Source organism: Ursus arctos, unplaced genomic scaffold, assembly GCF_023065955.2.
Source record: "Ursus arctos isolate Adak ecotype North America unplaced genomic scaffold, UrsArc2.0 scaffold_10, whole genome shotgun sequence".
In the NCBI taxonomy this organism is placed as follows: domain Eukaryota; kingdom Metazoa; phylum Chordata; class Mammalia; order Carnivora; family Ursidae; genus Ursus; species Ursus arctos.
In genome coordinates this window covers 51,516,987-51,541,884 of record NW_026622764.1, presented here as the reverse complement: position 1 = coordinate 51,541,884, position 24,898 = coordinate 51,516,987, and the positions used below count along the sequence as shown (strand labels likewise).

The 24,898-nt window shown below is 43.7% G+C and overlaps 1 protein-coding gene across 4 annotated transcripts in view; it reads left to right on the top strand.

Annotated features, from left to right (window-relative positions):
• Positions 1 to 24,686, top strand: part of ENOX1 (ecto-NOX disulfide-thiol exchanger 1) — a 539,166-nt gene extending 514,480 nt beyond the window's left edge. For all 4 annotated transcript variants that reach the window (XM_057308447.1, XM_057308444.1, XM_057308442.1 and 1 more), the window contains 3 exons: positions 3,423 to 3,525; positions 13,786 to 13,871; positions 23,745 to 24,686. In XM_057308447.1, the coding sequence (XP_057164430.1) occupies positions 3,423 to 3,525; positions 13,786 to 13,871; positions 23,745 to 23,876 (321 nt within the window). In that variant the 3' untranslated portion in view covers positions 23,877 to 24,686. The remainder of the gene's footprint in view (positions 1 to 3,422; positions 3,526 to 13,785; positions 13,872 to 23,744) is intronic.
• The last annotated feature ends 212 nt before the right edge of the window (positions 24,687 to 24,898 follow it).

Below are 24,898 nucleotides of genomic sequence, written 5' to 3'. Positions count from 1 at the left end.
CAGTGTGCACCGCCCTGTGGTGGCCCTGGTGGGCTGGCTGGTCCTGGTGTGGGTTAGAGGTCCAGGACTCACCAAGGCAGCGGGCCAGGAGGCCACCGGGACTGTGCGTCATTCTGTGCTTTCAAGGTGCGCGGGAGTGGCAGCGAGCGCAGACTGTTTATCAGCCCCTCCCACCGGCAGAGCACTCCAGCAGTACCCCTACCAAGGCAGAGTTCTAGAGCTGCCTTTTTAATAGGCTAGTTGCTATTTTAAACCACGGCTTTTTTTTCTTCCTGTGTCCCGCACCTGAGTCTGGTGTTTGCCTAGGGGACCTGGGGCGTGCTGAGGCGGCAAGCCAGCTGTGGAGACCAGACCCTGATCTTGTCTTTGCTTTTAAGGAGGAGGTGGACTGTAAACCGTGTTATTCTCCAGTCTCTCTGACTCAGAGGGTGTTCCCACAGGTTTTCCACCATTTGGTGGAGTTCAAGGGCTGGCTCTTTTATATGCTAGTCACTCTTTTAAACCATGGCTTTTTGTCTGTGCCCAATTTTTGAGGAATCTGTTCCAGGTCCTTCCGTACTTTCCCTCCCCACCGCCCTTCACAGTGTCGGGGGTGGGGGCTCCCTTCCTTACCTGTCCCTTACTGATCTCGGTCCCATTCTGTCTTTTGTTATGCAGAGGCTGTTCAGTCAGTTCTTCAGGAGGAATTGTTCTATAAATAGGGGTAACTTGGTGTCTTCCCTGGAGGCCAGGAGTTCAGACCTTTCCTGCATTGCCATCTTGGACTAGAACCTCCAAGCCGGAGCTTTCATACCATGCCTGTGCCAGGCTTAGGCTCCAGGGCACTTGGTCGGTAGTAATGCTCTTTGAGTGGTCACAGGTTGGTCGACTCCAGTACTGACATTGTAGACAAGGTCTCTCAGTTTACTCGGACAAACCTTGCCCTATAATGGAAAGGACAGTTCCCCTTCTGCGGATTCTTGACGCCAGCTTATTACAGCATGCAGGCAGCACCTGGAGCATGCCTGGTCAGCTTCATAGGTCCCGTACCACTTCCCAGAACAGTTCTTCTCCCTGGGGAAGGAGTCAGAAAAGCAGCAACCCTGGGCAGAACCCGTAGTGGAACCCAAAGGCGGAAGCATTGCCAAGCCTCGGGTCTCTGTCGGGCCCAGGCCTAGTGGACTGCTGTTGAAGCCTTGCAGAGAGGTGTGTCCAGTCCAGAGTCCCTGACATGACCACGTAGGAGAACACCATTTGTGGTCAGCAGAGCACATGCTGCAATATTCCATCTCAAAGGTATTTCCTGGGCCTCCTCTCTTTCCATTATCATTTACCCAAGGCTAAACCATCATCAGAGCATCAGTCAGTGGTTGGTAGGCTGTATCTGGCTCCTTACAGAATTTGCTGGGACCTGCTCAACGTCCCCCTCCAACTCTGAATAAGAGACAGATGCCTAATAACCCCTTTGAATGGTCTCTGTCTGTTCTGTCCTTGCCATTTTTTGCTGGGTCCTTCTGTCCTGCCTGCCCTCTGGTCCAGCTCCCTTACTAAGCCTGGATCCTCAAGTGTGTGACGCCTCCAGGACACCACTCAGTTCTGTCAATGTGGGCCTGTTGTCTGCTAAACTCTTCTCAGTAATTTCATTTGGCTCCAGTTATCATCCAGGCTGTGAACAGATCACCCTTTCTTGGGAGATACTGTTTCCACTCATCCCTTGGGTTCATTATTTCTTAAATGATACCATCATCATCATCCTAGGTAATCTCTTTCCTCCTAAACCTCTTCTAGCCTTTAAAACACATCCATATGGTATTTCATCACAGAGGGAATTCCTATACCTTTCCTGAAATTCCTTTTCTGAGCTCATCTACATAAATCATTGGCTTTGTTTGGTTTTAAAATTGTGAATTGTGCTTCTCTTGGGGCTGGGTCCCAAGACCCCTTTTTGGAAGTATTAGAGCCTCTTTCATCTCTAATGGTCTTTTATGTCCAGCTGGCTCCAGCTTTGCTCTGGACCATTCCTTAAACCCCTTCTGACCCCTGTCCTCATGGGCACACTCCTGTTACCAGCCTCAGGCCTCACTGGTACCCTCTGCCAACCAGCACCTTCCTCTGACCTATTATCACACCACCGTGACTCCCTTAATTCTTTACCTTATGCCCCTCTTCACCTCTTACTCTGTCTTCAGCAGTTAAGTCTGACCCTCAGAGGAACCTCCAAAATGCTCACCAGATATTGCCAATTGCAATTTCTTTAGCACAGACTTCTTTCTTTCCTGGTAATTTCTAATTACTCCTGATTTACAAAGTAGCAGCTCATAGGTTAAATTCAGCTCATGGAACTTTTGTGACTGACATACACTGAAGTTTTTATTTATTTTTTCTTTTATTTGAATGCCTTCAGATGCCGTTTGCATGCTCAACATGTTCCCAGCGATTTCCTATATTCTTTCATCTGGCAATTTTATTGATTTGTATTAACTAGATCAATATCTATAACCAATTCCGGTCCTGGTAACACCTGCCAAACCTTTTGCCCAGATCTTCTACGTTCTCCTTTGTCCCTCCCTACTAACCTCTTCCCTCGTGGCATCATCTGATGGAGTACCCTTAACTCTTTGCTCAATATGTTCGTCCTTCTTTGAGACCTTCCAGTGAGAAATTTCCCTCCAAAACTCAACTACCCTCATGATTCTAACCCATATATGTACATCTCTGATCAGTACATTTGGTTTTCTATTATCATTCTATCATTCTCTGTTTTGAGTCCTAATACAAAGTCTGGGAGAATAGGAGTTAAATGTTTTTCTGTTTCTAAGTAAAAAAGACCATAGAAATAACTAAAAATAGTTCCACTTCAGTGTTCCACATGTTATTGGTTTGTTGTACAATTCTTCATTTTTAGTTTCCAAAGAAAAGAATTTCTCAACCTTTGCTTTATCTACCCCTCACAGTTGTGTATAAGGACATATACTTATCCACTGTAAACACTTCTAATAACAATCCTATCTCACCTTCCCAATAGGCCCTATTTCCCCACACACTCATACGAGTTACTAGCATAGTAATATAAATCCGTTTGTGCATGCTTTTGGGGAAGTTTTTTATATTTGAAATAAAAACATGTTAAAGTAGCTACAATCAAATAGTTTTTGCTAACAGAGTTTAATCAAAACATGGACAAAAACCTAAGATAATTCATGCCAAATCTGCCACTTTTGCCTGGTTATTTGGTTTGCTGGGAGCAGTAGCTAGCAACCTAAGTTTTAGTATTACTTTTCTATTGCTGGGCACATAGATCAATCACTTATAAAAGTTGATGTTCAGTTATAAATGGAAGTGATGACCTTTTTTTTATAGAGTTGAAAAGACCTGGTGGCTTTTACTGAAATGCACAAAGTCTACATGTACGCCTCTATGGTTTTTGTTTTTTAACCTCATAGGAAATCAATGTGTTGACAGTCGCATTGGTCAATCAAGACCGAGAGAACAATATTGAAAAAAGAAGCCAAGGCTTAAAATCAGAGAAAGAAGCTCTGCTAATCGGTAAGGAAACTGTTTTCCTCATCCTTTGTCTTAAATAATATTAAAGTAATTCTCCTCCAACCTGTTAACAATTGAAACAGCTTTGCCTTCTGGTCAGAGGTACGTTTAACTTCGTCGAGATTATATTATACTTATATTTCAGATTAGGGACATACAAACTAAGGGGTTTTGCTCTTCTGTAACCATGTAAGTTAACTGGCCATACGACATAAAACTGAATACAAGACGACAGATTATTTTGCATCTCACATGTTACAAATCTGAATTCCAAAATTTGGACACATCGCTTCCAACTGAAGGCCAGGTTGCTTCCAGTCCAAAAGTTCCAAATCAGGCCAGATCCCCAGACTCAGAAGAGGCTGCATCCTGAGGTCAGCCCTGTAATGGTGAGGATATAGGGATATCTGGACTACCACTGCTGGGCTAATCCAGCTCCCCTGCCCAAGTCTGGATCCATTTAACCAAGGTCAATAATACAAGCTGGCCACTAAGGAAGGGGAAAGAAGGGAAAAATTTTACTGTTATTTGGCCCCCAACATACCTCTAGGTTGTTTTGGACCAGAGACAAAGCTCTAACTGGTCTCTTTTTGAGAGTCCTCATGAGCAGGTCCAGAGTAGTACTTATTCTCACAAGGAAGAGTTCTTGAGGATGTGTTGTTGATGGGCCTGGGACTCCACTTTTGAAGCTGGTATGTTTAAGGGCTGTCTCTAAAGTCCTCACTCTAGAGGAGGAGACGCTGTCCTCCTCTCTCTGTGATGCATAGCTTTGATTCTGGCTGCGCCTTGGCACTGACCCTGGCGTGGGGTTCCAAGTCTAAACTGGCTCCTCCTTGGCACAGTTAAGAGTGAAGAATGAGGCTGTTGCACGTGTGAGACAAATTGTTCTTCTATAGTTGGTATTCTGGCAGAAGTAGCACCTGGATGCATTTTCTAAATAATGCATGTACTCACCTCAAAATGAGGAATTAAATTCAAGATAGTCCAAACGTCATCCATCATATATAGATTTTTCAACTACAGGGTTATTGAATATGACATCAACTTAGAGATACTCCAAGGGAAACCAATTATTTTTTTTCTCTCTGATGATAAACAGCTGTAATAACGTGCCATGCACAAGTTTCATAAGACATGCTGATGTGTGATCAGTTCTAGGAACCCAAAATGAACCCGTATGTAGTTGGCAACTGGATTTTTCTTCTACTGGAAAATGTGTCAAGCGCTGACAGTTGTTTCTCTTTTGCTCAGTGTGACAAAGTTGTGGTCTCCCCCCGATTTCAGGGTATGAACAAAGCACAGGATGATCAGCAGTAAACGTTCCTTCTCTAAGCGTGAATAGTACAGACCACTTGAGGCTTAAAAAAATGGGAATGAGTCTTCATTTTTTTAATTTCATGCCTCTCACTCAAGATTGTATGTTCTACTTGGAGAACACAGTTCACTTACAGTGTCTCCTAATTAGTTACCACACACACGTATTTTTCAATCAGCTACCTCAAAATTTAAGAAATGACATGCTTTACACAACATAGGTTAACGGGAATAGATAATTTACAACATGTTACCTCTGCTGAGGTCTTTAATATTAGAAAATTCAAAAGTGTTTTAGTAAGTCGAAATCTTCCATAGAAAGCAGGCACAACCAACTCTAAATTTTCCAGGATTTTTCCCCTCACTTTTGGTCTTTTGAACTGGTTTACCTATATTAGCATTTGACACACCTTTTGAGCAATCTATGAGAATGTTTAGGTAGAAAGGAGGCTAGAGACTCAAGAGTTTCTTTTTTGCCCTTCATTTCTCCATTACCTCTCAACCTTGATATTTTATCTTACTCTACTTAATGGAAATTTTAAAACAGACGTGTGTCCCCACCCATACCCACCCCGCAAAACCAAGGTACTTACACTTTTGTCGTCAGAGAAAGAGAGTAATCATCAATAGGAATGACAAGGCAGAAAAGAGTTTCTAAGACTGACAAAATGGATCCTGCCGTGAAGTAGGCCTCTCTGCTGAGTTCGGCCATCCATACTTTGCAGAAACCTGAATGTTGAGACCAAAAAGACTTCTCCTGCAGCTTCTGGAATCTATTTAAGTGTTGTCACAGGGACAGAATGACAGAATACAGGTCCCAAACTACTTTGGACCAGGCTAGACAGAGAAAGGAGTTTCTGGTGCTGGGGCTACTCTTTCCCGAAGAACACTTATAGGTAGAATGATTCTGGGAGTGCCCTGGACTTCTCGTCTGGAGAGGTCACGAATACTCTTTGCAATCTCCTCAGAATCTTCCCTGGGAATAATTAAACCCATATTAGAGGGTGTACTGAGCCTGCTCCAAGTCAGGAGCCCAGAAGGCCAGGAGCATAGCAAAAATCTTCATCACATCTGGGTACCTAGAGTATATGCTATATGCAAATATATTCAGATAACACCCTCTTGGGACATACAAATGTTATATAAAAATGCACAGTGGCATAAATCTTAATTTCCTAGAAGAGAAGCAGGGAGTGAGAAATAAGCTATTCAAATAGATTCCATATACAGAGAATATAAAACCAAGGCTAGAGTCCCTTGAGAGTTCAACCATTCTGCTAAACTTTCTGCTTGACAAGGAATGGGGATCAAGTGCTATATTCCAACTCAGCTAAAAAGAGGGGCCTTTAGAAAGCACTTTATTATGGTGGTTTCTGGATTATTTTTATAATCAATCCTTGCAAAGACAGGTTAACATATACTTAGACCTAAAAGAATTACATGTTTATGGGGGGCAATACAGGGGACTGTTTTACAGCTCACAACTCATGGTAACTACACATTAGGTCAGCCTGATGTTGCCCAGCGTCTAAGCCCGAACTCCTAGTCCACTTCACATCTGGCCTACGGCAATATTTTTCGGTTAGGACCAAAGTTTTGGAAACCACTGGCTATTGTTATGAAGAATGGATCAAAAGGCTTTTTATTGATAGGCAGGTAGCTCTGAAGAGATACTAACAGTATAGCTCTGGGTCTGTATCACCCCACCTTCTCCTTCTTTTTAAGTAGTTCTAATAGAGTAGATTTCCAGTCCTAGCAGCGCTGATTGGCACCCTGTCCATGCTAGTCATCACTGTAAATCCCATCCAGACGTAGTCAAAACCTTCTCAAAAACTCTGTTTATAAAGTATCTACTCTTCAAAACTCCCCCCAGACAATGATAAGGCAAACTTCTTTACAGCTCACCCTGACTCCTCTACGGATCAGGACATACATATTATGGCGAACCAGGACCCTCTTCCTGTCCACACGACCCCCACCCCCATTTCCATCATTACCAGCAGTTCACGCATCTGCACCCAACCAGTCTCTATCTGAACAGGAACATTCTCCCAATACATGGGTGTTAGGAAGCAGATGAATGGAATGTAGAGAAATACACTTAAAGAAGGTTAAATGGTGACGTTTTGGTGTTTTCAGTGAATGGAGCTGAGGCTGTATTTAGGCTGCACCTGAGAAAAGTAATCTAGGAAGTGTGTGCTTCTCTGAAAGCTGCTGACCATAAAGAATGAGTCATTGACCTAAATCTTGTTTCCAAGACACAAATGTCCATATCAATAAATCAACAAACATTTGTCAAGAGCCTACTATAACATTACCAGCCTTCACTGTGGAAAGGAATCATCTGGGCAGCCTGTTTAAAGGCAGAATCTCTGCCCCCCTCCCCCACACACACGTAGATTGTGTTTATTGTAAAACTGACATCCGAGGTGATACTTAAACAGGAACTAACGGGACCATGTTTTAAGAACTACTTGCCTGCCATATGCCCGAACCTGTGTTCACCGATGGTAGTGATCAGATGATCCCTCCCCTCAAGAAGTTCATAGACTAGTGAGAAAGAAAGCAGTTAATGACAATGTAATAGGGTTTGTACTAAAATCAGAAACCCAGAGAAAGGGCTACTTACACTACAAATGCCTTGTTAGAAGGAAGGACAGTCGAATGAATCCTAAAGGATGCACAGAGTTTCTCCAAAGGATAAGGGAGTTGCCAAGGCCATTTCAGACACAAGGAATGAAGTACTGAAGGACCGGATATAGTCTCAGGGGTTTAGTTAAAATAAGACACACATTTTAAATTTTTTCTTTAAATCAAAAAAAAACTAACTGTACAAGATCAAGTATGATACTCACCAGATAAGTGGAACTGCTTTTTGGAAAATTAAAGCTTTTTAGAATCCCAGCGCACCGAGAAGCATGAGACCAATCACAGTGCAGGGTCTGTCTGCTACCCTCACAGCCTCGCCTCTCCCCGGTTCCCATAAACGCTGTAGCGCTCCGCAGCTGCTCACAGATAACAGTAGGCTCGTGGCTGAGTGGGAAACCCACATTTCACACGACATCCTTCCGGCTGCCTCTCCGGATCAGTGTCCACGAAGCGTCGTAGGCTGTAGCAAGAGGAAGAACATTTCAGGATGGCTTCTGGTCAGGCCTCTCTTGGTTTTCAGCAAGACAGAACCGTCTAGAGAGACAGCTGTTCCTCTGCAGAGCTGAGGTTCCTAGAACTTCCGGGGAGGCCCTCTCCCCCGTAAGCTGCCAGGCCTCGGGGTTTTCTGAAGTTCCCAGGAGACCATTAGCCAGTGTGGATGTAGGGAAAGCTCATGTGAGCCAGGACTTTACAAGCTGACACAGAGAGTTTGGAGTGAAACTCCAAGCAGCCTGAGGAAAGGAGTCTATTCTGGTAGGATTCCATCTGACCAAATGAATACACAAACTGTTATTTTGTTCTCAACGAGTAGCGAATAAACTTTTTAAAACAGGAGTCCATCAAGGAAAAAGAAGGGAGTGGGGTGAACTGAACCTGTGACAAACCACAGCACCTGATCACCTCTGAACAGCCCTCAGCAGGGGAGGCCCGTTCTCAGTACGGGCAGATGGAGGCACTGGAGTCACCGGGCGAATCACTCACCCGCTGTGGATCTAGTTCCTCATACTGTATGAAGTTAGGAGGTCTGATTAGAGGGTGTTCTTCAGCTCACTACTCTGTCACCTATAAGGACTGTTAGGAAAGCCGCACTGTCCCTGAGGCAGTGATGTTACATGTAAGCAGATGCTCAGACCCTCAGCATAGGAACACGAACTCTAGACTATCTCATACCTTGAAAACAAAAGAGAAGGAAAACTTGTCTTGACTCCAACAGCCCATTTCCCTGCTCCCCATCCAAGCATAATTCTCCAAAGCACCGTCCACACTCACAGCCTCTACTCCCCCTCCGCCCCTCCCTCTCTGGCCACTCCAAGATGGCTCGCACCCTCACACTGAAGCCGTCCTGTCAACGTGACCAGAGGACTTCATGTTGCCAATTTCTCAACTCCCTCCATTTGTCATCTGCACTTTATACAGTTGACTCCCCACATCTTCTGAGCAGAAATACTTTCTTAGCCATCAGGCCACCATTCTTTCTTACTGATCACTCCTGTTCAGATTCCTTGGATGAGTTTTCCTCAGCTTAACCTCTAAATTTTGGGCTTCTTTGGGGTTCAGTCTTGAGGCCTCTTCTCTACCTACCTAATTTCAATGTGCACTTTGGCTTCGAATCCCTTTATGTGGCCACTGACTCCCAAATTTATACCATCTCCAACTGCCATTGGTATCTCCATTTAGATACTAATGGACATCTCAAATTTAATAAGGCCAAAATAGAACTCTTGATTCCTTCCCCCTTTTCTCTGCCCTAATATGCTCCTCCCCTAGTGTTCCCAGCTGAGATAATGGTACCACCCAGCTGCTCAAGCCAAATACCAAGAACTCCTCCTCCCAAGCTTTTACCACTCAATGCGCTCCACCAGCTCTACCTTAAATGCCCACTACTCTTTGGTCCAAATCAGTACTTACCACTTCAGGTCTTGTGCAGACACTTCTCCCAGTTTCCTTTTCATCTATTCACCAAACAGAAGCTTGAATGAAAATTTTTAAACATTATTCAGATCATATCATGCCCCTACTTAGAACCATTCTGTTGGTTTCCTGCTATATTTAGAATTTAATACACGCCCCGTACTCTGTCATACACAGCCCTAAGTGATCTGGCTCCCTGCCTACCTCCAAACGCATGCCGTACTGCTCTCCAGCCAAGTTTGTTCCTGCCAGCTCATCTCCACCTCAGGTCTTTTGCACATTCTGTTGACTGTACCTGGAATCCTCTTTCCCCAGGCTGTCCGTGGCTGGCTCCTTCCCATCTGACACAGGAAAATTTATCATCACCCCACCAAGCTTGAGCCTGTTAAGTTTTCTTCACTATGTTTACCACTATCTGAAAATATTTCCTTTATTTTTAAACTCTGTGTTTATCTTGTGTAACTTACCTAGAATATAAATCCCCCGGAGCAGGAGCCTTGTCTGTCTTGTGCAGCGCTGTGTCCCTCGCACCCTGGCACCTGAGTGCTGCTAAGGAAATGCTTAAAGAAGAGTGAAGGAAGCAGTAAAAATCTATCACTATTTGGCTAATTTAAATGCTGCTGCTTCCTTGGTCTTAGTGAGTCTAAACATGAGAGTAAACTCAATGATTTTGAGAGAGCTCGAAATGCTTTTTTAGGTGCCTGTTCACATGGGCCTTCCTAATGAGGGGTTTGCCACAGGGTGCACAGAGCTGCTCTGTCTATATATATATGTCTTTCTAAAGCTGTGTTTGAGGCCCTGACATATGCAGGAAGCTCAAGAGTACAGACAGCCTCCTCTATTTTTTTATTTTCTTAAATTAGCTACTTACAGTTGTATTTTCCTGGTTGGGAAACCCATCTTTAAATATGGAGACTTCTGCTTCTCCATGGACACAGCCAAGACCAATGAGTGCGTCTATCCCTTTGGAGACCCACCAGGTCAGTAATGGCTAAGTTCTCCACCCTCAATTTGTTAGTGTGTTTTTGAACCAAGCTTTCAGGTCCCTCCCAGAGTACCATAAAATAGTCTCCAGTTTCGGGGTCTGTAGAATTGTTCATTAGATTATGAGTTACATCTGTCCTTTTTTCCATTCTCAGGAACTATCCTAGTTCTTTTAAAGGAGCTACAAAGAGGCTTTGGTTGATTATTCAGGAAGCCCCACCTCACCCTGCCCATGAATCCAGTCCAAAACCAGGGCTTAGAAACTACATTTTCTCAGATGGCATGACTAATGCTTCTGTGAGGACACTGTGATGGGCAGCGGGAGGGTGGGAGTAGGGAAGAGGAGGGGCACAGTACTTGGGAGGATATGACTAATGTTTCCCACTTCTGCTGTATCTCTAGCAATACTGAATAGCTTAGTTGCCATCCATAGGAAAAGCTTCGGAAGCCTTTCTTTAACTACCTATTTGGCCCCAAATGAATCTAGTGGCAATTCTTCAATTTTTTTCAAAGAAAAGCTAACGGCTTATTAATACAGCTGCCACAGTGATGGTTTTTGAATACCCTCCCCTAAGGGAAGATATTCATGTCTGGGTCAGGATTTCTAATCTGATTTTAGAAAGATATACAGAAATCATACTAGCATTTTCTTCTTACTTTAATGAGCAAAAGAGTTTCAATAAAAAGTTTCCATGCCCAAAACATTCAGGTTGCTCTGTCCTGAATCCATAAAGTGGATGAGTTAAGGGCAGGAGTCTCCAGTGAATAATGCCTCGCAGTTACCTGATTTTTGAAAGACTACTACATCATTGGTTAGTACTGTGCAATTTTTAAGATTCTTATGTATCCCCATATATCAATAGAACAGTAGAAATTTTTAAACAAGTATACTGGCTAGTCTTATTTCTAGAGGATAAATTCATCCAATACACATTTATTGTAAACGTATACTATATTCCCAACACTGGGCCTGGGGGACAGAGAGTAATCAGTGAGGGAGTCTGCACACAGAGGGTCGCCAACATCACAGAGGCAACAAGAGCAGCCACTCCAGGTCCTCCCATGACTGGTATCCCTAAACTTCCTCTTTCAGCACTTCATCTCCTAGGCCCACAGCACCCCCCCCCCCACCCCAATCCTCTTCTGACTCATTCTATTTATTCTACCGAAGACATTTAACTTCACATCACACTCCCATGGATATTTACAGGAGAGGCGGTGGGTTATCTAGAAGATGGTGAGGAGTCTCTGTTCAGTACAGATTTTAATATGAAAAATGTCTTTCTCTATTTGCTGGTGCCCTTGGGGTAGTTTACTCATAAGACTGCTCAAACCTCTCTACCTTCTAAGATGCCCCCTCACCCTATGGGAAACACACACATCCATATCACCCCAAAGGCTGATATGTCAGTCCGCTGCCTAATAATCAGATGTCCAACCAAGGAAGAGACGACTGCCCCTGTCTTGCAGCACCCCTCCTGGCTCTAGGAGCCACTCTCTTGGAGGGCCCCTCCCTGCCTGGGAGAAGCTGCATGCCAGGAGAAGAAAGGAACAGCCTGGCCTTCTCACAAAGCCACAGGTGACTATTCATTCTTCCCCCGTCTTCTAAGGGAGGTGGGGGAAGGGTCTGCCTACCATTTGTTGGAGGCTCCCTATGGAAACTAGTGGACATAGCGCCACTTGTCCTCAGCCTGAGACAGCAGGAAGAACCCCGTTCACCATCCTGCAACAGGAGTTTCCCCTTAAGAATTCTCCTCCCTCTCTCCCACTTACTAAATGCAAATAAGTGTTATTGTTTAAATACTTCTAACTTATTTTTTAAGTAAGTCCTTCATGAGCTTCTGTGTTTTAACTCAAGAATCACTTACAGTGCCACCTCACCAGATTTGAGAATTTCAAAGACACAGGAAAGTAGTTGCCAGGTCTGTAAAATTAAAATATAAATTAACAGTGGTAGGAGGGGGACACAACAGTTCTACTTAAGTATATTAAAATAGCTATTCACCACTTAAAGATATTAAAACTACCATTAGTACCTTTTACCATGGCCATTATTTCATCAAAGGGCATTTTAGCAAAAAAAGAAGAACATAATTTCAGAATAAAATGGTAGTTCTTTGTATCTCAAGAAAAACGGGGTCAGTCTCTGAAAACTGAGGTTTTAGCATCATGGAGAAATAATTATTTCCATCTTCCTCATTTCTCTGTTAACCAGTATAAACCTCATACAAGCAGTGTTCTGAGGACAGGTCTTTGAGAGCATGGGCTAGACCCTTCGGTTCTCCGTCCTCAGATGAAGGCTCAACTGGGAACTTTCCTTGAAACACTGACACTCATCCCAGAGCGTCCCAAGCATCACACAGGAGATCAGGAGGCCATGAGACCCTATCCCAGTCAATCCAAGGTCACCCTGCAAGTCCCAGGACGACCTCCCTTGAGGGCTCGCCTGCATGTCGGACAAGTGTGTGTCTTTCTTTTGACCTTTGGCTCTCAAGTATCAGAGTTGCCCAATAAACAGTGTGAGGGCTTATCCTCAGATTTAATTCATCTTGAAGCCTACTGAGAACTAAAAAATGTCAGTCTGAACACAGTTTCCTAACAAACAGCAGCATACAATCTATGGGGTCTAGATTTTGGATATAGGAGCAGGGAGAACAGAAAGGAAATGCTTTTACTTCAGCCCTCACACCAACACCCAGCGTTTCATTTGTCAGTACAATGTTGACAATTGATATTCACAATGGAAAAGATTTCTGATTTATAATCAGACTCCAGCCAAACCATCCATTCGTGGGCCTTTCAAAATGATCTTGTAAATTACAGCAGCGAGGAGGAGAGAGTGAGCTGGCTCTGTTTAAACAGCAGCAACAATCGGGGGGAAATAAAGGTTTCAGAGAGGATCTGGGCTTCCTTCGGTGGCAGTTAGGGGAAATATGGACTAAATACTTTTCATAACTAGCAGCTGTAATTATCAGGGAAATCAGAGGCTGTGTGATCTCTGACACAGCTGTATGAGCCATTTTCATACTGCAAAGTCCACTGAGGGAAAGAAAAGAGAATTTTATCCTCCCAATAACTATAATTTTATATTGGTAAATCAAGCATAAAATTGGTAGTTGAAATGCTTCCAAGAGTCTTTGTTTAGAAATACCTTTATTCATCTATATATTATCTCTGAGTCTAGTTTTTCTAACTACTATCATTCCAGGAGCTAGAGTGTTCTGTTTGCCACGTTACTATGACCATCTTCAGAATGGACTGTTACTGAGTGCTTGTTGAGTACTGTTAAAAATGGTGAGACCATAACGCAGGCTGATGGAAGCATTAGTGGCGCTAGGTGACATTATTTGACTCAGACTCTTACTTGCCTTTCAGTAATGTCCAATGTTTGTCTCTTTACTTCAGGCATCATATCCACATTTCTTCACGTCCATCCTTTTGGAGCCAATATAGAGTATCTTTGGTCATACATGCAGCAGCTGGACTCCAAGGTAACTTCTCTTTCTCCAGGGGACTCGCATTGCCAAGATCTAGCATGTTGACCGCCGGCTGCAGGCGGACCGTGCGTGAGCCGCACGGGGATGTAGCAGCGTTTGGAGATTTATCAGTACTTCTCCACAAGGACCTCCGTTTTGGGCAGATAGCGGTCTTCTTTTCACTTGCTTTTGTCTTTATAGAAAGAAGAGCAGTTATCTAAAATGACAATGACTTTCAGCAGATGCCAAATTACTCTGAAAAGCATATGAGGGACTGAAAATTACAGGTTGGCCTGAAAGTTCCCCAAACAGGGAGAAATCGGGTCAGGGTGGCTAATGGGGCATTATCCTGAGACCATATTCTCACAGGATTCTGTGGTAAGGACTCCACACGATAGAGGGAAAATCACCTCAAATAACACAAAGATCTGATACAACTCTCAAGAAAATGGTATTAATGGTTGTTTTTCAGCATTATTCTCTAAATGGAAAAAAACGACCGCAGAGTTATTCTCAGCGGTGCCCCCCAGGGTGACACCCAGAGTCAGGACAGCACTCTTCATTTCTGTTGAGGCTCATTTTGCCTTGTCTGCAAATTAGCTATGCTCCTAACCCACTGCAGTATTTGTGTTCTAAAAGAGAAAGGACAAAGGAGCTCAATGTGTGTATCAATTTATGTATCAAATTCCGGTGAACAATGAGAGGGGCCCCTGTTGAAATAAAGCCATGTCATTAAGCAGTATTGCTGGGGGAAGCCTTGGAAAGGGGTGGAGCCAGAAGCAGAGAATTGAAGCCCGCCACTGAGTAGCTTGTTAAAGGTCCTGCTGGGAGGGAAAATGGAAATAAGCTCCTGTATAGAATGCAGCAAAGTGCATGGAATGTGTAGGACCAGGCCCCCGGCCCCCGGTTCCGTGACCCTGACTACACACATACAAGCCATTCTAAATCTTCAGTGGTCGGTATCAGTTAAATGACTACACTGTGCTCTCAATTTGCGTCAAATGATCTTACCAACTCATGATCCCACAACTGCTTAACCTTTCTAATGGCTCTTATACTTCCCCTCTGAGAGAATCGTTGGGAACAAAAAGTATTCTTCAGTCACAGAGATTCGTGCCCTTTTCTTCTCTTGCAGCTGGTAATCGGGTAGACTAAAACGGAGTGAAAGGGGATGAGGAGATTATAAGATTCTGAAAGTTTACACTCATGTTATTACCTTCTTTGTGGCCTCCTGTGTCACTGACAGGGAGGGATAGAATATGCTTATTAACTCAGATAAAATGAGAAGGGTGAGCTGTACGGTGTTACTTTGTTGAAATTAAGCTTTCTTGAAGGGCTTCTTTGCTTTATTTCATTCTTAATATCAGCCCTTCCTTTGCCTGAAAGATTAAATTGAAATACTGCTTTCACTAGTGTGGCTTGGCACAGAGTAACCTCAAGAAACTATTCCTGTTGTTGCTGTTATCCTTCCCTTGTATTGTTGACATTGCTTTCCTTCCCCTCCTGGAAATCCCAAGTGGGAAGCCTTTGTTGGGAAGCAGTTGTTGTTTTAGTATATACATGAGTTTGTGTGTGTGGGGTGGGGGTTGTAAAATCATCTGGCGGGGGTCATAAATTATGAATTATCTTGTTCTATTCTTACTCTCAGGACAGAGTGTCCCATCCTCCATTTGTTCAGGCAAAATTTGTGTGGTGTCCCTCAGTAATCTCTGAGGAGAGAATTCTCACACCTGGTCTCTGGCCATTAGATGATCGGCCTTTCCGGAAGGGATTCAGTTAAAGGAAATTCCATTTTATCTCAGACTGGTACTTTTATTTTAGAAGATAAGAAAGTATTTCCTTCACAGAGGAAACACACGGGGTCTTCCCCAGATAGCCCTCCATCTCCTGAATGAAATGCTCAGTAGAGCTGTCACACTGTTTCCTCATGCCTAAAGTAAGAACTATATAGAAAAAGTGCTCTAAAACTCCTAGGTGCCAGCGATTAGACCAAATATTCTTTCCATCCCAGTGAGGCTGAAAGGATATTTAGACTTTTTAATCCAGAGACCAAGTTATTGCTCTATACTAGAATTCCATATCCTCAGGGCTTTAGGCAGAAAACAAAATAATGAGAGGTCTGCCCTTGAAGTGCCCACCAGGGCCTTGTCCCTGTATCAGCTGCCAGAAGGCTCAGCACCCTGCAACCACCACAGCCCGCTGACGCTGAGGCTCCAGTGCAGCAGCCTGGGGCGCCTGCCTCCCGTTAATCAGAAGGACTTGCGTGTCACCAGGCCTCCACCAAGTTTCAGTTAATGTTGCACTAAGGCAATGGATTCAGTCTAGCCTCCAGGACACGGAGGGCTTCCTGATACTAGTAGGGAAGGTTTTCTTGAAATTCCAGTTAGAACAGCACAGTTTGACATCGGACAACATCACCATTACGACAACTGTAGAATAACATTTAGATTCTGCCTGTCCCAGTGCTGACGAGAGCAAGGAAAGCAGGCTCAATCAATCCAGCCTGTAATGGAGCTGATTTTATTAGGATTTCCCCAAAGGCCACATATGAGTATAAGAATGATTAGAAATGGAAGGAGAGCCAGGAATTAAATTATGCTGGGCATGTGAATTGCACATGGCTCCTAAAACTGTGTAGCCCAGTAATAGGCCATTGTCCAGTTAAACGTTATTCCAGCTCTTGATAATGATATTTGCATATTTTTCTCTTCTCAGCCTCTTCTAAACCACCCAGTCTCATTCACTGAGCCCTCTTGTAGCAGAATGTGATCGGATGACCACATCACCAAGCCTCACGCAGAGGAAGGCAGAGGAAGGGTGGTAGGGGAAGAGGACTTCCTAAAACTTTGCCGAGTCAAAAACTGTGCCCTGGGTGCAGGCAGTAAACTCTTCAAAACAGGCAGCACTATCCGATCAATACAGAGAGGTTCCCCCCAGGTCAGCCCAAGCCCTTCAAAACTACTCGCGGACCCTAAGCAGCAAGAAAGTCCCAACTTGATCATTAGCAGAGGAGTATTTGCTGTGTTACAGTCAAGAGGAGGGATTCTTCTGCTCTTTCCCCAGTTTATGTATTCTTCAGGACATAAGTTCTCCCAAGCATGTGTGGCTGCCCCCTCTACATATGTATAGCCCTCCCTAGGCCCACCAAGTAGAAGATTTGATTCTGAAAACCAGACTCAACATGACATGGCCGCTGATACTGGAGGATTTACAAAGACCTGCCATGATACCACTGTTCACGACGGGCTTGGGTGCTCATGGGCACGCATTCGTCTCCCACCAGAGAGGCAAGCCATTTGCATGTCTGTACTAAAAGCATACCTCTGGAAACACAAAATTAAAATATCTGGTCAGTTCCAAGGAGATTCAAATTGGCCATAACTGGAGAGCATGCTTTCCTAGACTCTGGTTAGGCAGGAAGGGCAGGTGAAATGTTCTCAGTGGGGTTGTAAGGTCCCTCCCCACAAGTCTGAAAAATCTTCGGTATTATCTATATTCCACTGTTCTCCTAAATCGCCAGCTGTCATAGTATGTTAATGAGTGAGTGAGTTTTCTGTTGCTTAGGCTATAATGAATGTGTTTTTCAGATATGACAACACCTCTGGAAAGCACATGATAAATGAAGCATTGGAGGTAAACAATAGTTCCATTTAGCTACATAAAGAATAAAAAGGAAGTTGCTCACACACAGCAAGAGAAACTGACATGGTTACCAGGCACCCAGTGAATGCTGGGGTAATTCACTGCTTTTCGTGAACCCAGCACTGTCCCAGGGACCAGGAACAAACGGGATGTCTGGAGCACAAAAGAAACCTAAGAAAGAACACTGCTCTCAGAAAGTTTGTAGTCTAATCGAGGAAATGCTAGAATATTTATGAAATAACTGGATAATCAGACATGAACTAAAGAAGTGCTATTACTGGGTGGGCAGATCTTCAGTGGGACAGACCCTGGAAAAGGGCAAAGTCCGTGTGAGCCATGTTTACCAGGAGGTATCCCTTGAGTATGTGCTCACTCTCACACCTCCCTCTGGGGTACTGTCGCCAACGCCACCCCACTTCCCCCCTTCTCCCCTCCTTTCTCTCCGTCTCTCATTTTTCATCCAGATCCTTCTTTTTATCCTAATTCTTTCCTTCTATTTATCTTCTTTCTTTTCCTCCTTCCCTCCCTCCCTGTTCCTCTTCTTTCTAGTTCTTTACCTCTGTCTTCCTGATTCCTCACTTATTTAGCTTCTTTCCTTATTCCTCCCTCCCTTCCTTTCCCTCTCCATCCGTATTCCACATTTCTCTCTGCAAAAGTTTCCTGCAAGGTGTCTGTGTGCTGATGCCATGCATTGTGCAGGGATATGAAGAATGAACAAGGCTTCAGTGTGCACTAAAAGCCAACAGTCAGTTTATCCTATGGAAGGAAATCTGGTTTTGCAATTGGCTTCTCTGACTCTCCAGCCTTGACAAAGCCTATGCCAGGTCTTTTCAGTGCCTCAAACAAGAACCCCTCATCACTCTGCTTCTCTTGCCTGACTGATATGGGACATGGAGCCAACCATCCCCATAATAAAATTGATTTATGTCTGCTTGTGTCAATTTATATACATGCTTAGAGGCCTGGCAAGGAGGCAGTGGGCTTGGGCTGGAGTCAGCAAATCAGAAAATAAATCAAGCAGATCTTACAAATTACCTCTGCAGTGTTACCAGCACACAAGCCCCTTGGTTACACGGAGCCTTTATTCCTTCTCATCTTTTTTTTTTCCCCTCAATTAGAACAAATCAATCCTTTCTAAAAGAACAGATGTCAGACTTAGAAAATGTTAAACAAAACAGAAGTGGCCAGGGATCCACTGACAACATCAAAGATTGAAAATATACAGACCACCAATTTCCTGGAACAAAAGCTAGCTGAGTAAGCGGGAAATAAAAGCATCCCATCTAGGACGATCTTCCCTTCTTTCTAGAGCACCAAATACATGGTGTATGGCTGAATGAGATTGTACAAGCACAGCACATGTCTCTAACCTAGATGGCAGTGCCACCAGAAGTCTCTTAACCACGTGTATTTGATTCTGCTCACAGCGCCCCTGTGCTGTGAAAGCAGGGCTGGATTTGGCATTGAAAGCCCTGCACCAAGTTCTAGCCCCTCACTCACCAGCTGCGTGAGCACATCCTTCCCTGGCCCCCAGTGGCTTCCATCTAGGACAGACAGGCGCTTAGAGAGAAGCCCTGACCTCAGAATGGATTTGGGGACGGGAACCCCACACAGCTGATGACAGAATGGGTACATTTCACCCTGAGCTCGGCCAGTGAGGTCTAGCTGCTTTGTTTTATGTGGTGACTCCATGACTCTTTCAGATCTCAAAACCAAGAAATTATCAGTAGGAAGACACAGGATATTGCCAAGGCAAAATGACATAGAGCTGAAAAATTATTTAGGAGGAGGAGAAAACAGAATTAAAGTAAATGAAAATATTTGTAAAGTAAAAATTCTTTGGCCATAGGGTTAAAAAAAAAGACAAATTCTCTCTTTGTCTCGAAAATCCCAAAATGTGACATATCATCAAAGTTATTTTGTCAGGGTAGAGAAAGTTTTAAAAACCATCAAACTAACTTGAAAGCAGTTTCTCCTTGATCTTTCTTCTGGCATGAGATACAAAACATCTTTAAGGAAATGCTCTAGAATTCATCTTAGAGCCTTATTAAATAGAGATTTCAGATAGGAGTTCATCTGAGGTGGTCTGTTCTATAATCGTGACATATCCCTGTCCACACTCAGGCAGTTACCTTGCACTACCAACGGCAACCAAGCGTTAACTACTTTTCAGGACACTGATTTCCATTATACTAATTTCTGTCTCTGTCAAAATCCAAGGAATGGCTAATTGGTCATCCAAACTAAGTAATCATAAAAATTTCAAATCCCAGTTTCACTACTTCTTATTTGTGGGACCTTGGGCGACTTATTTAACATCTTTGTGGCTCAGTTTTACCCTCTATAAAATGGGTTTTTAGGGGTTACCATGTGTATTAAATGACTTACTATATGAAAAGCCCTCACGACAGCATCCGGCACACAGCAAGCACTACTGAGTATTGGTCGCCATTTGTTTTGTGCTTGAAAGTGCACAGGAGATCGATCACATTCTCTCAGCTTGAGATCTTTGCCCACAACCTAGTGGTCAGATGAATCTTCAACAGCTAGCCCAAAGACCAGTGCTATCAGATGGCGGGGCCAGCACTCAAATCCAAGCTCTTAGAACATTCAGTGAGCTTCTTTCCCATGCCCTTGTCTTACGAATGAGGGAACACCCAAAGAAATTAAGAGATTCACACAAGATGATGAAGCTGGTTAATGGTCATTCCATGACTGGATTCCAGATGTTTTCCCTCAACATGTCTTTCTTCCAGCAAGTGAGGAGTGTGTTTGCTGGCCTGAAGAGCTTTCTGATGAGATAATGCGCATGAATTGCATACTCTGTGCCTGGCCCACAGTGAGGGCTCAGCAAGGGGTAGCTCCCTCTCTCCTCCAGCATGCTACCCAGCTTCCTCCGTGGTTCAAGTGTAGCCTCGGGTCAAAAGACATCAAGGAAAACAAGATTCCCCACGATTTGCTTGCTGTTTTGGTGAAGGGTTTCTGTGGGGGCACCCAAGTATTAGCACTGCAATGTGTATGAGTTGGGAATTCTCCGTTTGTTACTGATGCTGATATCACCCTGAGGTCTTACTCATCACAGACCTGCCCTCCAGTACACAGACCCCTTCCCCATGGGTCCCTTCCCCCAACAGGGAGACAGTGACCAAGAGGGCTGTTTCCAGTGCTCACTCCACAGTCCCCCGCCCCCTGTGGCAGTTGGCATCAGTGTTCGAGAACAAGGCCAAGGAGTCTGGATCTGCAGCCCAGCTCCCCACTCAGTGCCGGGGTTACCCTGCAGACCGTACCTCATCTATCCGGACCTCAGCTTCATTTGTAAATTACTCCGTCTTATGAGAGTACAGCGAGAATTAACAAGTAGTTTACAGAAGTCTGGCGAGGACAAGGTGTTCACGAATTACGAGTTGTCAGACTTCTAATCAGCTACAGGGCTGCCAGGGGGCACTGCCTGCCCTGACCCTAGCTGGCCTCCTACACAGGTATTAGCTTTATATCAGACCTTTATTATACTCTCAAGAATTTAGCTTTTTCTCTCCTTCCTAATGAACACCACAAAGCTCCTTTCCCTACTTTTTCAAGGGAGGTGAGGGCTGTCCTGAAAACAAACCTGTGATGGCTGGCTGTGAACCTGGGGGTCTGTCCGCTTCTCCATGGCTCCGTCTGATCTGGGAAAGACGCCTCGTCTCAGGGGTATCACCTGAATGGACTGGAGACCGGAGCCTACCGTAGACGCCCTGTGCCATCCTCCTACGAAGGAAAGAAAGGAGGTTAAGGGGATAACTTGGCTTCAGAAAACTGCCTCTGGACCAAGTGAAAACTGGGTTTGACCACACACTTCTCAGTATTGTTTGCGGTAGCGTAGGAGCGCAGAGCTTGGCCCACCCGTCACAGAAAGTTTGGTAACAGAGTGTCCTGTGCTATCAGCACTGCCTAGTGTGTATACAGAGAGACAGCATTTTGTGCCGGGCACGCGTTACATTCTGTGTATAATCCTCACGATTAGGCGGCGAGATTACTTCTATTATACACTTGAAGAAACGGAGAATTACAGCTATTAAATGATCTGCCCATGGTTACACAGGTTGGCCTAACCCAGATTAAAATCCAAGCCTGTCTGATTTAAAATCCCATTCTTAACCCAAATATGCCTGACCGGAAGAACTGCCTGGGGTGATTATCAGAAGTAGAGTATATGAGCTACACCCCAGGTCAGCTGAATCAGTCTCCAGAGACGAGGCTAAGGAATCTGAGTTTTTTAACGGGAACCCCAGGTGATTGATATTTCTCAAGAAAGCACTACACTCCCGGTTCTTCACCCACGGCTTGCTGAAATCACGCGGCGCACGTAAAGCATACCAATGCCGAGTTCCCAGACACGAGCAGTGGGTTCTTTCCCAGTTCTGTCTTTGAAAAAGCACTTAACCCTCTGTACTTCACTCTGTTTTCCTGACTATAAAATGGAGATGCATCCTAACATTTTTGCCCTATGTATCTCATAGGAGTGCTGTGACAACGCAATGAGGATGCTGGTGAAGGCATTCTGCACAGTGCTCACTGAAATGAAATGTTTTAAAATCACATGAACCTTTTAATAATCTGTTTAATAGGCTTTTGTGAGCTGACCTAGCAATCTAATAATCTCTTTAACATGGCTTTGTGGGAAAATGCATTCAGATTTCAAAATAATTCACGCAAAAATTTTAGAATGCAATTTATTTCAACTTTCAGGACTGCCTCAAAAGGTGGTGTTTTTTTTTTTTGTCATAGGCAAATAGGAATATCAATAGGAATACTGAATATATCATGTGAAATCTTTTCCATGTGAACGTTAAATGAACAGCTGATTTGACTTCCTGGTCTATTTGGTCTTTCTTTAAAATAAATGTTAAATAAATTTAACATTTAAACGTTAAATGGAAAGTGTAGACTCTAAAATGGTATCTATCCAGTGACTGTACCATGAAAAATAATAATAGGTCTGATTCATTAAACATTTCTATGTGCCAAATCTATGCTAAGCCAGTAGTCTTCATACATCCTTATTACATGTTGTTATTCCCATTTGCTGAGGCTTAGAGAGATGAATTATCTTGGTTGGAGTCATTTAGCTCATAACAATAGTAGATACAGGATTCAAACAAAAATGTTAGACCCCCTGGTTCCAGGGTCTTAGCCACCTTGCTATATGAGATCCCCATGCAAGCACATGGGGCTGGGAAACAAAGACATGAAAACAAAAACAATGGCTATGTTAGAGCAGAAGGATTATGGTTGATTTGCCTTTTATTTAAGGTAAAATGAATTATTGGTATAAAAATGTATGTAATAAAGAAAAATTGGTAAAAGAAAAAAAGTGCATTAAAAATCTACCGGGGGGAGGGGGTGCCTGGGTAGCTCAGTCAGTTGGGGTCATGATCCCAGGGTCTTTGGATCAAGTCCCATGTTGTGCTCCCTGCTCAGCGGAGAGCCTGCTTCTCCCTCTCTTCCTTGTTCAATGCTCTCTCTTGATATCTCTCTCTCTCAAATAAGCAGATAAAATCTTTTAAAATTTTTTTTAATTTAAAAAAAGAAAAAACTACTTGGAAGGGCACCTGGCTGGCTCAGTTGGAACAGCATGCGACTCTTGATCTCAGGGTCCTAATTTCGAGCCCCATATGGAGTGCAGGGATTACTTAAAGATTTTTTTAAACCTACCTGGATTTTAAGAATGGATGTTGAGACTTTCATGGTTGTAGATTCTGGGTTTTCATTTCTTTCTAAACCTTTATGGTCTTCTGGTCTCTGTGAAAATTAAAGAAAGAGAAGCTAGGGTGGCCAGAAATCTACCCATATGCCCTGTGACCCTCACTGAGTTAGATAAAAGCGCTGCCCTTTGTCAAAGAGGAGGAGGGCACCAGGAGTGGTGAGGAACCTGCTCTCCGCCCTCTTAAAGCCCATTCTCATGTCCTTTCACATCAAGGTGGGGAGTGCTTTTCAGGCAGGGCACCATCCAGTAAGCTAGGCATCCATAGGAACGGTGAGCCGGGAATTCGCGCCCCTCTGTCCCCCCCCCCCCACCCCACCCGCCAGCTTCTTGAGACCGGGACAGCCCCGTCCAGTGCTTGACCGGCGCTCCTCTCCTAAGCACGTTACTTGACAGCCAAGTAATGTCATTTATCTCCCTGGGAAAGTGCATCCTAACCCAACCCCTTGCCTCCTTTCAGGTGAGTCTTGTTTCCGAAAGTGACCTTTCTTCCTGTCTGACAGATTTCTGCAAACGAAATCGAAATGCTTCTGATGCGGCTGCCGCGCATGTTTAAACAGGAATTCACAGGCGTGGGAGCGACGCTGGAGAAAAGGTGGAAGCTGTGTGCCTTTGAAGGAATTAAAACGACCTAACTGTGACGAGCAAACAAGTCTCTGGTAACGAAACGGCCTGACGGGGCCTGGGCTGTGCAGTGTGAGCCCCGGAGGCTGGGGCCGGTCCGGCGTGGGCCCGGCTTCGGTTACATCTGTGGCGTGCTCCCGTGAGTGGCAAAGTGATTGTGTGCCAGTTCCCTAAAACAGAGCTTCATACTGTGACAGGTCTGCTTCCTATGAAAACCAACGATTCCACAGTCGTGATGATGGCAAAATCTTAAAATAGGCTACATTTGAGAATAGCTAACCCAGCAAAATATTTAAAGTGAATGATGGGGTACCAATGGGTGTCGCTAGGCTACAGAGTTGTATAGGTAATGTACAGCTGAAATCATTCAACATTTTCCTGGAAGTCTTTCTGTTTTAGTAAAAAAAAAATAAAAACAAAAATAAAAATAAAAAGCAATTTTACAGTGAGGAAAAATCATACCAAAAGAAAACTTGAATATGTGTCTGAACATTTATTGTATTTTGTAAATTAAGTTATATGCTATTCCAGGGACTTTTGCCTTATTGAAGAGGCAGAAAATGTGATTGGACTCCTTGAGAATGCTTTATCAAGAATATTATTTTTCTAATGTAACAATTCTCCATCATAAGTTCTTTTAACATGGACTGCGTAACGATTTTCATAAAATGTAAATAAAGGAAAAGCTAGTGCTACTGTCTTGTACTTGGTATGTAATATTCAGGTTTATGCATCAAAATAAACATTCAGTAAATATTCCTGTTACAAATTTTATAGCAAAGATATTAATTTTTTTCAATAAATATGACTTCTGCCATAAAGGTTCTGCAAATTATTCTCTGAAATTCCTTACCTCACCTATAAGGAGTGTTTTTCACATTATTCAGTCCCATCTCATATCCACCATTTTTAAATGATTGTCTACATGAATGACATTGAGACAAAACATTACTTCAAACAGAAATCTATAAAAACTAAAGTGGGACGTACCAAGAAAAAGGGATTATACAGCATTAGGGTACATATCGTTTTT